The sequence below is a fragment of the Gadus chalcogrammus genome, chromosome 1 (genome assembly GCF_026213295.1).
Source record: "Gadus chalcogrammus isolate NIFS_2021 chromosome 1, NIFS_Gcha_1.0, whole genome shotgun sequence".
NCBI lineage: Eukaryota > Metazoa > Chordata > Actinopteri > Gadiformes > Gadidae > Gadus > Gadus chalcogrammus.
Window position 1 is genome coordinate 8473228 of NC_079412.1, and position 14261 is coordinate 8487488.

At 47.9% G+C, this 14261-nt stretch overlaps 1 protein-coding gene across 1 annotated transcript in view; it reads right to left on the reverse strand.

Moving 5' to 3' along the window:
* The window catches only part of lrp1ab (low density lipoprotein receptor-related protein 1Ab), a 91810-nt gene that overhangs the window by 53300 nt on the left and 24249 nt on the right, over positions 1-14261 (reverse strand). The window contains exons 4-11 of the mRNA XM_056587077.1: positions 12417-12536; positions 11742-11870; positions 10762-11022; positions 4223-4385; positions 3672-3894; positions 1437-1626; positions 985-1128; positions 393-629 (exon numbers count right to left, since the gene is read on the reverse strand). Coding sequence (XP_056443052.1) covers positions 393-629; positions 985-1128; positions 1437-1626; positions 3672-3894; positions 4223-4385; positions 10762-11022; positions 11742-11870; positions 12417-12536 — 1467 coding nt within the window. The remainder of the gene's footprint in view (positions 1-392; positions 630-984; positions 1129-1436; positions 1627-3671; positions 3895-4222; positions 4386-10761; positions 11023-11741; positions 11871-12416; positions 12537-14261) is intronic.

The window sequence follows — 14261 nt, forward strand, 5'->3', positions numbered from 1 at the left end:
CAGCTCTCGTTTTGAAGGCTGAACAGACAAGACAAGTATTCCAAAAAATACAAGCAGCGTATTGATCTACTATTTGATGACACTGTGCTCAGTCAGCAGCAAGTAGAACCGACAAGTCAGTGGGCAACCTGCCGGGTTAATGCCCTCCTCCCAGCCAATCAGAATCAAGCATTCTTAAATGAAGTAGAATAATGCATTTTAATGTATTGCATTCCAAATCCCTGGAAGATAAATTAGTAACTAAAGAAAATACCAAACTCAATCCCTTTACTGTATTTAATTCCATATTTGTTTTACTTAACTCTGTTTGGATGCGCAGGAATATCCATGTGCTCTGTTTATTTAATTGAAAACGTCATTAACCTACGTGGAACCAATCACTGTGGACTTGCCTTCCTTCAGGATGGTGTCCCCATCCGAGCCGTCTATCTTCTGTCGCCCGATGATGTAGCTGGTGGCGTCGGCGTAGTAGATGAACTCGCTGTCGGCGTGGTAGTCCAGGGCGCGGGGGTTCATCAGGTTCTCGATGGGGATCATGTACTCGTCGGGCACCTTGGCGTTCATGTCCATGCCCCGGATGATGCCCGGCCTGCCTTTACCGTACACCAGGAACAGCTCGTGTTCGGGCCCTGACACGCCGACGACAAAACAGGAGGGTCACGTTTTAGCGCTTTTCCATTTGAATGAACGTCTGACTGGAATCGTTTACAGAGACGAGTTTGATAAGCGGTAAATTCCGTTTTATCACACCTTTATATAAACATTGATGAAAGGGTCGGGCATATTCCAATCTAGTGGACTAAACGGCCGGGCTATTACAGTGATGAGTAGTGAAATAAACGAGTCCGTAACTGATGCAGTCCTTGTGCAACGACAGTCATTGCCCTTGCTGCAATGACAGCGAGGGGCTCGTCCTTTGTGAAATATCCCCCCCCCCCCCCGCCCCCACACCTCCTATTCATGTGTAGTCTGGTCGATACTCACTCTTGCAGGACTTGCCGTCGCTGCCCAGGCTGTGGCCCGAGCGACAGCGGCAGGTCCGGGTCTTGTGGCTGTTCCCCAGCAGGCAGATGTCCGAGCAGCCGCCTGCCTTCCTGAACTGGTCCAAGGCACAGGCATGGCTGCGCACTATGGGGGTTAAAAGGGGGAGAAAATTGTAACATTATACCTTTTGAATCATGAATATAATGGGAAATTAACTGAAGCGAAAGTCACAAGATTTTGTTATCCATGTAATCATTGATCTATAAAATGGAGAGTGTGAAGGTGAATTCGGAGGCAATCGTTATCGACAAGAGTAGCGAGAGTATTATACGTGTTCTTCGGGATAAAGCCTTTAGGGCGAGAACGTAAAAAGTCCGTTTCAGACTTTTCCTCAAACATCAACGCATAGTACCCATGCATACGTCCGACTGTGCCGGTCAGTGGTTCGGTACCTTGGGGCTGGCGCCTCTGGTGGTAGACGTGCAGCGCCGCGCCCCGGTCCACGCGCGTGACCACCTGGAAGTCGGAGCTGTTGAAGCGGTTGACGCGGATCACGCTGGTCTTGGGGTTGAGGTTGCCTTCGTCCGAGTTGGTGGCGTACAGGTAGTTCTCAAACACCGTCAGCCCGTACAGGTGCTCGATCTGTGGAACACACAAGGATACTTTCTTTTTATGCTTTTAGGATAGATTGAGGTAGACTGGAAGTTATGGGAGATAGAAGGAAGGATGTGCAGCAAGGGACCACGGCCAGGTATCGAAGTCCGGTCGCTGAGGTACGGACTGAGCCTTGATGGTACGCTCTCTACCCAGTAAGCCACCGGGGCCTCCCATGGACACCTTTTGACTCATAGTAACTGGGGATTGGACCAGCAACCCACCGAGGGTGATGTTGACAGTTATTTTTGTGCCTGTGTGTGCTTGCCCCAAATCAGCCTTGGACTAACCGCTCTGAAACCCAGATGGAACAGTTGTGAAACCATCAGTTTTACTGTATTGGTTTACTTTGTGATGCATGGTCAGGTTTGATATTATATCCCCCGCCACCGCACTGCAGCCCTGATTTCATTAGGATCATTAGTTAGTGAGCAGGTTGGCCCAGCCAGGCTCCAAAATGGTATATTTAGAACCATTAGCCTTGAACATAACACACTCCTTCAGTAATAGCAATCAATCAAGGCAGTAAAATACACTGGAATCATCCCCTGAGGAGAGCAGCAGAAACGCTTTACAAGGCGATGCATCCATCTCCTGTGTGCTTCCGGGTTCGGGACAGGATAAGGGTTGGGGTAAGGGTTATGGTAAGGGTTGGGGTAAGGGTTAGGGTAAGGGTAAGGGTTGGGTGGGTAGACAGTAACTGAAGGAGATGGGTTGGCTGGTAACCGGAAGTTCTCTAGTTCGATCCCCGGCTCCTCCTAGCTCCTACTCCGAGTGTCGAGGTGTCCCTGAGCACGACACCTCACCCTGACTGCTCCTGATGAGCTGGCTGTAACCCTTTGTGGTTGACCCCGCCGTCGGCGTGTGAATGTGTGAATGAATGGTTGTAAGCAGTTGTGGAGTTGTAAAAAAAAGCCAGGGGGGATGGTGGATTTTAACTTTTAGGGACAGATCATTTGTGCTGATGACAGCGCATATGGTGGGAGACCAACGGTGTGATAATTATTATTATTATTATTATATATTTTTGGGGATAAAATAAGAGCGATGACTACTATCATGTCATCACTCTTATTTTATCCCCAAAAACGCAGCTGATCGGATGAATGACAGGATTCGGAGGCATGCATCACTTTTAAGGATTTTAAACAGATTCTTATTCTTTTTTTGGAATGAAAGGGAGAAAAGGGGACAGAGTTGCCTGCGGAAGCGATGTCTGAGATGCAGAGACAGCTTCACGCTACCAGTAGGTGCGTTTCCATCCCCCTGATTTTATGCGAACTTTGAAGTATCGAATCAGTAAACGGTGATGGAAACACCAAAATTCGCATAAAAATCCTCTAATTCGCAAAAAGGTTTATCCGCTCGCTTGAGGTGGTTTTTGAGAAAATGCGAAAGAGAGTAAATTCGCAAAATGGGAGATGGAAACACATTTTTCGAAACAGCTGTGACGTAGCGAACTTTGAACACACAGGACTGACAGTCTTTCCGATTTCCTCATAACGACCGGCCATAGCAACCCTGCCGACATCAACGTGTAACCTCATCACCCTATTCCGCTCCAACCACTTGATGGAAACGCACCTAATTCGAATTACCTGTTTGCGAACTTTCTAAAGATTCGCATCACCTTTCAGATGGAAACGCAGCTAGTGACTGTCGCGTACGGTGTGGAATGAGAGCTCGTGAAGGCACTATTGCGTAAGTACGCCTGCGTGCTTGCGCAATAGCATACTGCCCGAGATTGCAGTCTTGCTTTCAAATCTGTCCCTAGGAAAAGTAACGTTGCGGCAATGCGCCGAATTGAAAAAGGAAACCGCTATAATGAAATAGCGGTAATATTTCTACATTAATTGATAAAACAACAGGGGATGGGAAGGGGGGATGGCTTATTCTGAAGGGGGATGATTTTGATCATTTTAATTCCAAAGGGGGATGCCCTCCCCCCTCATCCCCCCTCAACTCGAGTGCTGGTTGTAAGTCGCTTTGGAGCGTGCGAGTGTGTGGTCCTCCCTCTCGGTCTCACGCCTCACCAGCAGGCCTTGGATGATGGTGTGGCGGTTCTTGCCCTCGTAGTCCACCACCTCGATGTAGTCCAGGTAGGCGTCGGCCCAGTACACCAGCCGGTTGACCAGGTCCAGGGTGATGCCGTGGGGGAACACGATCTTGCTGTCCACCAGCTTGGTGCGGTTCTGCCCGTCCATGTCGCAGCGCTCAACCCGGGGCGTGGAGCCATAGTCGGTGAAGAAGACTTTCCTGGAGAGGAGGAGATGAAGCCACAGCTGTTTGTGTCAACGGGACGTTTTAGTGAGGTCACTTAGTTAAGAGGAAATAAGAAGGTTCTCCAAAGTGCAAATAGCTTATTGAGAAACATCCTGTGTCCGGTTGGAATGAGAGCAAAGAGAGAAGTGGAACAGGTACAAAGAGGAACAGTGATGAACGAGGAGCAGATGATGAGGCTCTAGCTCTGGTCAGCCAAGACCCAGACACAGCTTCCTGGCCGTTGAAGGGAGATTTTGCAGAAGAGGAACAGAATCGCCACGAGACAGCACTTCAAGGGGTCAAGTGCGGTCAGAGAGCTTACCCCATGGCGGGGTCCAGGGCGATTCCCTTGGGGTTGTACAGCTCCTGGTCCAGCAGGGTCACGCATGTCACGCCGTCCTTGTTGCAGACAAACACCCGGTCGTCCACGTCGTCAACAAAGTAGAAGTTTCCGGTCAGCCAGTCGATGGCCATCTGCTCCACATCTGTGGGAGACCAGAGACAGGATGTCAGCATTATGAATAGGACCAGAAAATAGTATTAAAGACACTGTAGAAGAGAGAGAGGGAGATGGAGAGGGTGAGAGAACTCGATATACACTGTAACCAGGTCAATCACTTTGAACAGATGAGCAATAAAGATAAACAGCTTTTTTAAGCCAGTGTGCATAATAATAAAAGAGAAAAGAGTTAATGTAAGTTAAGAACAGAAATAGCCCTGGCCATAATATCCCATAACACGCTAATATATTGAATATTTAGTCACCTAGCTGGATTTAAACCATAACACAAGACTAGGTGGAACATTTAATATTATACTAATATAATAGTAAGTTATCTTGCAGGATTTTAACCTTACCAAGGAAATATATGTAATATTTAGCCTAATTATAATTTAATAATTTGTCACTGGGTTTGATTATAATTGGACATACCAACACACTGCAACCCAAACTCCAAAGTATATTTGTTTGAAGCTTCGTCGCACGTAAAACAGGTTTTATTGAATGGATAAGGTCCCCATACCGTTGCTTCGTGTTTGGCTCACTGGGAGGGGGTTTGGGGGCAACATGGTGCCGGAACTTGTGTATGCATTCCCTCCACAGCTGCCTATGCTTAGCCAATGAGTTTTTCATATGTTAAAACGCACTGCGACTTGTAAGTCGAATAACTTTGAATAGGTGAGTTTTCCGGTGCATCGTCATCATACAAATAATAGTGATGTTTCATAGGGCAACAAGCATCCATTGAAACATTTCTGACAGTTACATCAGCTGTAGGGTCAGTCACTCCTTAGTGCCGTTCCACGACGGAAAAAACATGTTGGATTGTATTGTTTGGCCTTCTCACACAACAGATCTTTCAGCCTAAACAGATTAATTGGGGCCTGAGAAACAAGGGGCACTTGAGTCCCAACCACAACTATGAATCTCATCTGTGCCCTACATACACAACTGCCCTGTTTGTTTTCTCTACCGGATCTCAGAGCAAGGAGAATCAAACCTGCCACCTTGAACGACTTACATCAATATATGACCCGATGAGGACATCCTGAAATGTCTGCAGCAACATGTTTTATGGTTCACCGCTATCATCCTCAGCAAGCAAGTAAGCCTGGCCTATCAACATGCTAACAAGGCCCATTTGCCTGGCCTGTTAGCCAGTGTTAGATGCAACTTGGGCCTGCAGGATTATTTTTTTTACGTTTACAAAGAAATGCCTCTGGGTTGGAGAGCAACCATGGGAACCGTGTTGTTTGGAGCTGGACTCACAGTAAGTAGCACAACAAAGCGTCTGGACCCAATGTACCCTGGATGCACTCTGGTTACATGCGTCAGCTCTGTGTGTCTGTGTGGTCAGCTGTATTCCACTCGGTCTTGGGTAATTTCAGTGTTTCATTCAAAAGGATACAAAAATATTACTCATGGGTACTTGTTCCTCTAAATGACACTGTAAATAAAAAGATCTCTAGATCAGAACTATTTGAACTTAAAAAAGATACTCTAGAGTCTAGAACCATGATCACACATGATATAAGTTCGACAAGCATAATAACATACATGGCGCGGTTTACATTTGTACTTTTCATTAGCAGAACAATGTAATCATTTTCAAATCCATGCAATAGAATAGCGAGCCGATCATTATCACAAAATAAACCCAGACAGGTATGACGAACAAATTAGCTGTTTCATTATCCCTAACATAGCACACAAGTGCAAAAGAGACTTTTTTAACTGTGATAACACAGAAAGTAAACTGTAAAACTATGAATCCATACAATATCAACTCTGGAACTATGATAGCACACAATGGTAACTGTAAAACTATGATACCATACAATATCAACTCTGGAACTATGATAGCACACAATGGAAACTGTAAAACTATGATACCATACAATATCAACTCTGGAACTATGATAGCACACAATGGAAACTGTAAATCTATGAAACCACACAATAGAAAATCTAGAACCATGATAAAACACAATATAAACACTATCTACGATAACACACATAGTCCCCAAAATAAACAAAACAGGGCAGGGGCCAACCAAGCACTTCACCAAACGGCTCAGCCAAATCCTCTAACATCGGATAAGGGGGTTGAGCTCACTGCTGAAGGAACAGGGTTGTGTTATGGTAGAAGTGCGCACAGCCCACTGCTGAAGGAACAGGGTTGTGTTAGGGTAGAAGTGCGCGCAGACCACTGCTGAAGGAACAGGGTTGTGTTAGGGTAGAAGTGCGCACAGCCCACTGCTGAAGGAACAGGGTTGTGTTAGGGTAGAAGTGCGCGCAGACCACTGCTGAAGGAACAGGGTTGTGTTATGGTAGAAGTGCGCGCAGACCACTGCTGAAGGAACAGGGTTGTGTTAGGGTAGAAGTGCGCGCAGACCACTGCTGAAGGAACTGGGTTGTGTTGTCGTTGTAGTGCGAGACTGGAAGCATTCTCTAACACGTTCCAGCTGGGGGTGAAGCAGCCGAGGACACTGAGGAACAACCAGGGAGGGGGCTCTGTGGTGGAGGTCGGGGGGGGGGGGTGACTTACCAGAAACTCCCCCCCCCCACCCCCAACAAGCCCCCTGTTTTTTTTTAATCAATGTCCTCTGCTGCCTCGCCCCCAGCTGTGGTAATGGAAAATGTTGCCGGGAAATCTGCATGAGCTCCGCCCCTTTTCCTCTTCTATCTCCCCCCCCCCCTCCCATCGTAGTGTGGAGCCCCTGCTCCCACTTCCTGCCCTGAACACCACACACTGCTCTCACTCTCTCTAGAAACATTTACGTTCACGGCCCGACACACACACACACACACACACACACCAAAACAAGTGACACACTTATTTGCGTGGAGACTTTCAACCCATTAACCTTTTAGTTTCCGGTTCCAGCCGCCCTGTGACATGTATAGTGTGTGCCTCTCTGTGTGGACCCGGTAATGTCTCACTAATAACAATTTTAGGACGTGGTATTGTAGGCTTAATGCACCACAACATCCCAGCTGATCATAAGCATATAATACGTCCCTAGTAACCCTGACCCCAACCCTACGACCCCCCAACCCTACAGACCCCCTTACCCTACGACCCCCCAACCAATCGACCCCCTAACCCTACTACCCCCCAACCCTATGACCCCCTAACCCTACAGACCCCCTTACTCTACGACCCCCTAACCCTACGACCCCCTAACCCCCTAACCCTACCGACCCCCTAACCCTACGAACCCCCAACCCTACGACCCCCCAACCCTACGACCCCCTAACCATAAACAGGAAGGAGAACAGGTAGGAGAACAGGTAGGAGAACAGGTAGGAGAACAGGTAGGAGAACAGGTAGGAGAACAGGTAGGAGAACAGGAAGGAGAACAGGTAGGAGAACAGGTAGGAGAACAGGTAGGAGAACAGGAAGGAGAACAGGTAGGAGAACAGGAAGGAGAACAGGTAGGAGAACAGGAAGGAGAACAGGAAGGAGAACAGGAAGGAGAACAGGAAGGAGAACAGGTAGGAGAACAGGTAGGAGAACAGGAAGGAGAACAGGTAGGAGAACATGTGGGCTTGTTTCGGTGGTCAGACGGTGAGGAGCACTGGAGGTTCTTCAGGCCTTTCATCCTCACACACGTGTGAACCACATCTGGAACACTGGTCTGCTCTGGTGCTCAGAACCCATAAATATACCTTAACCCTGAACCTGACACACACACCCCCCCACCCCCCGCATACATACACTTTTGCGAGACTTATTGCAAGGAATCGAACCAGGAGCATATTTGGAGACTACTTATATTGTGAAAGAGCACAGAGGCGTCCCCTGTGGAGAGATGGCCGACAGAACTTTGGCGTCAAGCCAACTATTTCTGGTAGGTTATTTCTTGTCCCTTCTGTTATCAGCCACACAGAGGGATACACTAGATTGCTTTATGAAACACTGTCGATGGGGGAGGTCACCGTGTTTTGGCTTCCTTTAAGAGCGTGTTGAAGTGCAGGGACTGCACGCATCTGTTCCTGCTGACATAACCCAGCTGAAGAATGTAAATACCACTGGAAGCACACACACACACACACACACACACACACACACACACACACACACACACACACACACACACACACACACACACACACACACACACACACACACACACACACACACACACACACACACACACACACCTTGAGCCGGTCCACTCCCTATACTGCAGGGGTCAGGTCAGAGGTCAGTGAGAGGCTGACTGCTCCACGCTAAACGGAGCCTGCGGACCAGACCCTGATAGTGTGGAGGCAGGGAGTAGCGGTGCATGGGGAAGGAGATGGTCACACGCTTCAGTACAGAGGGGTGATACAACGCTTCAGTGTGGGGGGGTGATACAACGCTTCAGTGTGGAGGGGTGATACAACGCTTCAGTAAATGATGGGTGATACAGTATGGAGGGGTGATACAGTATGGAGGGGTGATACAGTATGGAGGGGTGATACAGTATGGAGGGGTGATACAGTATGGAGGGGGGATACAGTATGGAGGGGGGATACAGTATGGAGGGGGGATACAGTATGGAGGGGTGATACAGTATGGAGGGGTGATACAGTATGGAGGGGGGATACAGTATGGAGGGGTGATACAGTATGGAGGGGGGATACAGTATGGAGGGGTGATACAGTATGGAGGGGTGATACAGTATGGAGGGGTGATACAGTATGGAGGGGTGATACAGTATGGAGGGGTGATACAGTATGGAGGGGTGATACAGTATGGAGGGGTGATACAGTATGGAGGGGTGATACAGTATGGAGGGGTGATACAGTATGGAGGGGTGATACAGTTCTGAGGGGTGATACAGTTCTGAGGGGTGATACAATATGGAGGGGCCCTAACGCTCCCCTAAGAAGACCTGTCGGATGCAGGGTGCGATCCTAAAACTGCAGCGGTGACATCTTCACTTGCAAGTGGTGGTGGTGAGCCATTCCAAAGACAATGGTGTATTATTTTCGCCTTGTCCTGCCTCAGAGCCTCCACACACAGCCTCCACACCAAACCTCCACACCCAGCCTCCCTCAACGTTTCACGCCCGGGGCCGATTCTCAAGGGAACAAATGTACGCATACAAACACACTCACACACACACACACACACCCCTGCCTAACCCACACACATACAAATAAGATACTGACACACATCAACCGACTGGCAGAAACCTTTATGCTTTGTCTGCATTGGTGTCCCTTCTTTTAGGACGAGCAATAACTCTGTCTTCCTGGGGGCCACTACAACCCATGACCCAGATGGAGACAGTGATAAATCCTGTGTATGCTTGTGTGTGTGTTTGTTTTCCAAGTGATGAGTGTCTCTCAGTTACTGCAATGCCTGCGGCTATCCATTAGCTCCACAAGCAGACATTTCACCCTTCATCATTTATCAGCAGGATGCAAATTGGCAAACGGCGGAAAACAAACACATACACACACAAACACGCACGCACACATTGTGAAAATCCTTTAACACAATATTGACCTTGTGTAATACAGGGAAACTAAGTTAAGATTGAACGTGCACGTTTTGCACTTTGAATTCATTATTCATTCATTGGGTAGAGCACGGATATTCATCCCAACTGCCTTAGGTAGAGAATGCATTTCTGTGCATGTGCTGTGACCCGCCTTCGGTAAATCAAGCTGCACCGTGGCTACTGTTTGCCCGTCATGGAGCCGGTGTAATCTTCTGGCCCAGATGTAGCTGGCAGCCGCGTATGGATCATATCACTGCCAGAGATTGGGTATTATGACAGGTCCTCGTGTTCATTTAAGCAGAACCCTTTGCAGGATGACATTAGGGTCACCCTTCCACATGCCGCTCCTCATGCCTGTGCGAGCCGGTTCCTGGTACAGAACAGGTCGGACGGTGTTGCAGTCTTACCTCACTTGCCCTCGCAACATCAAAGTTGGTTTCTGAAGGCGCCTTTCGTCAATGGAATAGGCTAGGTCTTTTCTATAGATTCAAATCCCACAACCCGAGTAAACAATCAACGTGAGCGACTAAATGGTAAAATTACATGCATTTATACTGCGCTTTTCTAACCAGTGGCCACTCAAAAGCGCTTTACAATATTGCCTAACATTCACCCATTCATGCACACGTTCCCACAGCGACGGCGGAGTCAACCATGCAGGGTGACAGCCAGCTCGTCGGTGAGCAGTCAGGGTGAGGTGTCTTGCTCAGGGATACCCGCGACACTCGCAGCTAGGAGGAGCCGGGGATCTAACTAGAAACCTTCTGGTTACCAGCGAACCAGCGAACGTAACCCCATCCACCTCGTCTCTCATTCCCCCCCCCCCCCCCCCCCCCGCACATGTAAACAGGGACTACTCACGGTGCAGGCTCAGGGAGATGTTGATGGTGCGGACGTCGCCCAGGACCTTGAGGTCGGGGATGTTGGCACACTTGAGCTGCGTGGTGGCGGCCGTGTCGCCCACGTCGATCCAGCAGACCATCTCCAGGGCGTACACAAAGTCCATGGCCATGGTCTGCTTGGTGGTGATGGAGGGCAGGCGCGAGGTGGAGCCGCTCAGCGAGGTGCAGCGGATGTCATGGAGGTTGGCGATTAGCAGCATCGGCAATCGATCCACCGGTACTGGATCGGGAGCAGGGATGATAAGAGCGATGGAAGAACGGACGGAGACACAGATGGGGTTAAAAACAATGAGCGTGCAGAGAAACGCCTGGGATTGTTCACTGGAAATAAAAAAATGTAGGTCCTTAATGTACACACTTATTGTATGTCGTACTAAGTTATAGTACTTAGTTGTGTAGCAAGCAGCTCAGGGCCACACCCCCACCCTCCACCTTGCCCCGCCTCTAAAAAACAGCACGTTTGTGGAAAGCTCATTGTGGTACTGGCTCGTAGTGGCTGTAATTCTGCATCAAGGCTGAATTTCCTGAACGTCTTCAAATACTGTATTAGGGGCCCACTAACACCTAAATGCATCCATAAAGTAGCATGCCATGGGACCTTTAAACAGTAAGTTATTACAAAGGCATTGGGGGTTGAACCTAGTGAGTGCCTTTCGGCAAGGGACAGTCCAGCCCCCACTTCAGCACAAACCACAAACGATGGGAGGAAATGTAGAAAATATGTGAGCAAGACAGTTTGGTGGGGCGATCGACTCCCAACCCAAAAGGCTCTGGATTCAAACCTGCCATCTACCTGTATACATCCCTGAGGCTGAGCGAGATACCCAACTCATACCCACTCCATATGACATGTCCTGCATCAACACTCACTTTGGATACAGTCGTCAGCTAAATGATCAAAGTAAATGAGAGGCTGCAGTTTCCCAGGTCTCCTCTTACCGTTCTTGGCCTTGCAGGACCGGTTGTCGGGCTGCAGCAGGTAGCCCTCCACACAGCTGCAGAGGTAGGAGCCCTCGGTGTTGGTGCATGTCTGGCTGCAGGCTCCGTACACCATGCACTCGTTGAAGTCTGACAGAGACGGGATTGCCAATTAACACACACACACTGGGGTGTGTGTGGTCACACAAAACATATCCACAAATCCCTTCATAAATCAGAGGGGAAACTGTAACATTGTTTCTGTAATTACCAATGCCTCAGGTAACGTTTGATCCAAATTATTGGTATTAAATGCAGATTTTATGCATACTATATGCATATAGTTCTGAAACTATATTAGGCCTCTCACAGGGTAGGCAGTCTGAGTCTATGTTAAAATGGAAAACCTTGAACGAAAACCGCATAGAGAGTTCTTTGTTAATTTCCTTCAAGTGTTCTTCTGAGAAGCACTTGCATTAACCACAAACAAAATCTCTCACAAATATATCAAATCTGATGGCAGACGAGCTTGTATCTGGGTAAACAGAGAGCTTCATTTTAATTTGCTTCATATTTGTTCATCCAAAGCGTTAAATTGCTCGGTGTTAGCGTCGCCTAGCTAGCCTTCAGGACATTGTGGATGCAGTTCGGTGTTAGCACAGCAGAGTTGGCGGGCAGTCTCCTTGGGTGTCTAACCTTTACAGATCTTTCCGTCTGGGCCAACCTCGTAGCCGGGGTTACAGTAGCACTTGGGGCCCTCATGTGTCACCGAGCAGTTGAACTGGCACCCTTCAAAGTGGCATCCCGGTGCTTTTTCTAAATGGAAAGAGGGAAAAAGGAAAAGATAAGTTACAAACATCCTATGCAAGCAACTCAAACACAAAAGTAGCTCCTTCAGCATCCAATGCTTGGTTTTCATTTGTAAAAGTCAATGAAAGCTATATGAAATGGCCGGGAAAGTTGTGCCAAATCCCAGGGCCTGTAGTACAACTCCTGCCACGCGTCCTAATCCGAATATCTGTCTTCACACAGCCAAACCGTTGTAACAAATCACATGTCTACAAGGGTACTTTTGCGCACGCATTGTGAATACCTGTGTATTTGTGCACAGAGGAGACATACGTTTCACAGGAGAAACGCAGAAATGTAGAGAGTAGTACAACACACAAACACACCATCATAAGGACCCAGCCTTTTGGCAGGGGATAAAAGATTCACACAAACATTCCTCAGGTGGCACCATCTGCTTATTAAATATGTCGCTAGTTATTAGTATTTGCCCAAAATTGGACTGCAACTCGTTATTTAGTAACTTGGTTAGCTATTTTTAATCCCATTTTAACAAGCTTGCATCTGTTGTTGCTTAAAAGCATAACATACCTCGGGAATTCATAATAATAATGAATAACTGAATAAACATGGACAAGATTATATAATGCAACACACACACACACATATGAGGGGCCGCCTGGGACAGAATTCATACTTGGTCTTACATACATTATTATAATCTTGCATATACCCCAGTATACTCATACACACACACACTGAGGGTGCACTCACACTAGGCCATCTGGCCTTGGCCGTTGGCCGTTTTCACACCTAACTGTGCTCAACTGGCCCCATTGTTCTCTTGCCTGCACTCACACTAGGCCATCTGGCCGTTGCCGTTGGCCGTCGCAACTGTGGCCTGGCCACGGTAGGCTCTTGTACATACGTCATCACGTCGTAACACGTCATCACCGAGGGTCCGCTGCATGGACCATAATAAAGTCTGCCGCCAGTCTGAGTTTAAACAACAATGGACAACAACACAGAGAACACAGTTCGCAATTTGCTGAGTCTGTAGCTTATTTGGAGCCGTTCTCAGATAGAGCCCACTCTCACTGCTGGTTTTTTCCGAGTATGCAAACAAGCGTAAACATCGCTTGACGCCATGTTTACTGTTTAATGGGAAAGAAGGCTCGTCGCCTTTATTATGTCCATGGTCGTCGTATGGACTATAAGTCATCCCGCTCAGGTTGCGCAGCCGTGCGTGTCGGCTCATTAGCATCTGGTGGCCAAGTTGGCCTGGCCTGGCCAGACTGGCCACACTCAAACTGGCAGATTTGAGCATGATTAGGTGGGGCCACGGCCAGATGGCCTAGTGTGAGTGCACCCTTATACTCCTTTTACATGTATGTATGAGAGTTTAAAGTAGTGTATGTGAGAGAGTATAGTAGTGTATTTGAGAGAGTATAGTAGTGTATGTGAGAGAGTATAGATGTCAGCTATACTGTAATGCGTTCGCACCAAAAAAATATTTGTTCGCTTGTTGGCGTTGTTGCCTGAGTTTGAGAGAGGCTTCCTCTTGTGACCGCCAATTCATTCTCAACCATGGCCGGTCTCTGGCCAGGAACTGAGGAATCAACTCCCTCACACACAAATACTATTCTCTCTCACACACACTACTATATTCTTTCACATACACTACTATGCTCTCTCACATACACTACTATACTGTCTCATACATACATGTAAAAGGAGTATAATAGTGTGTGT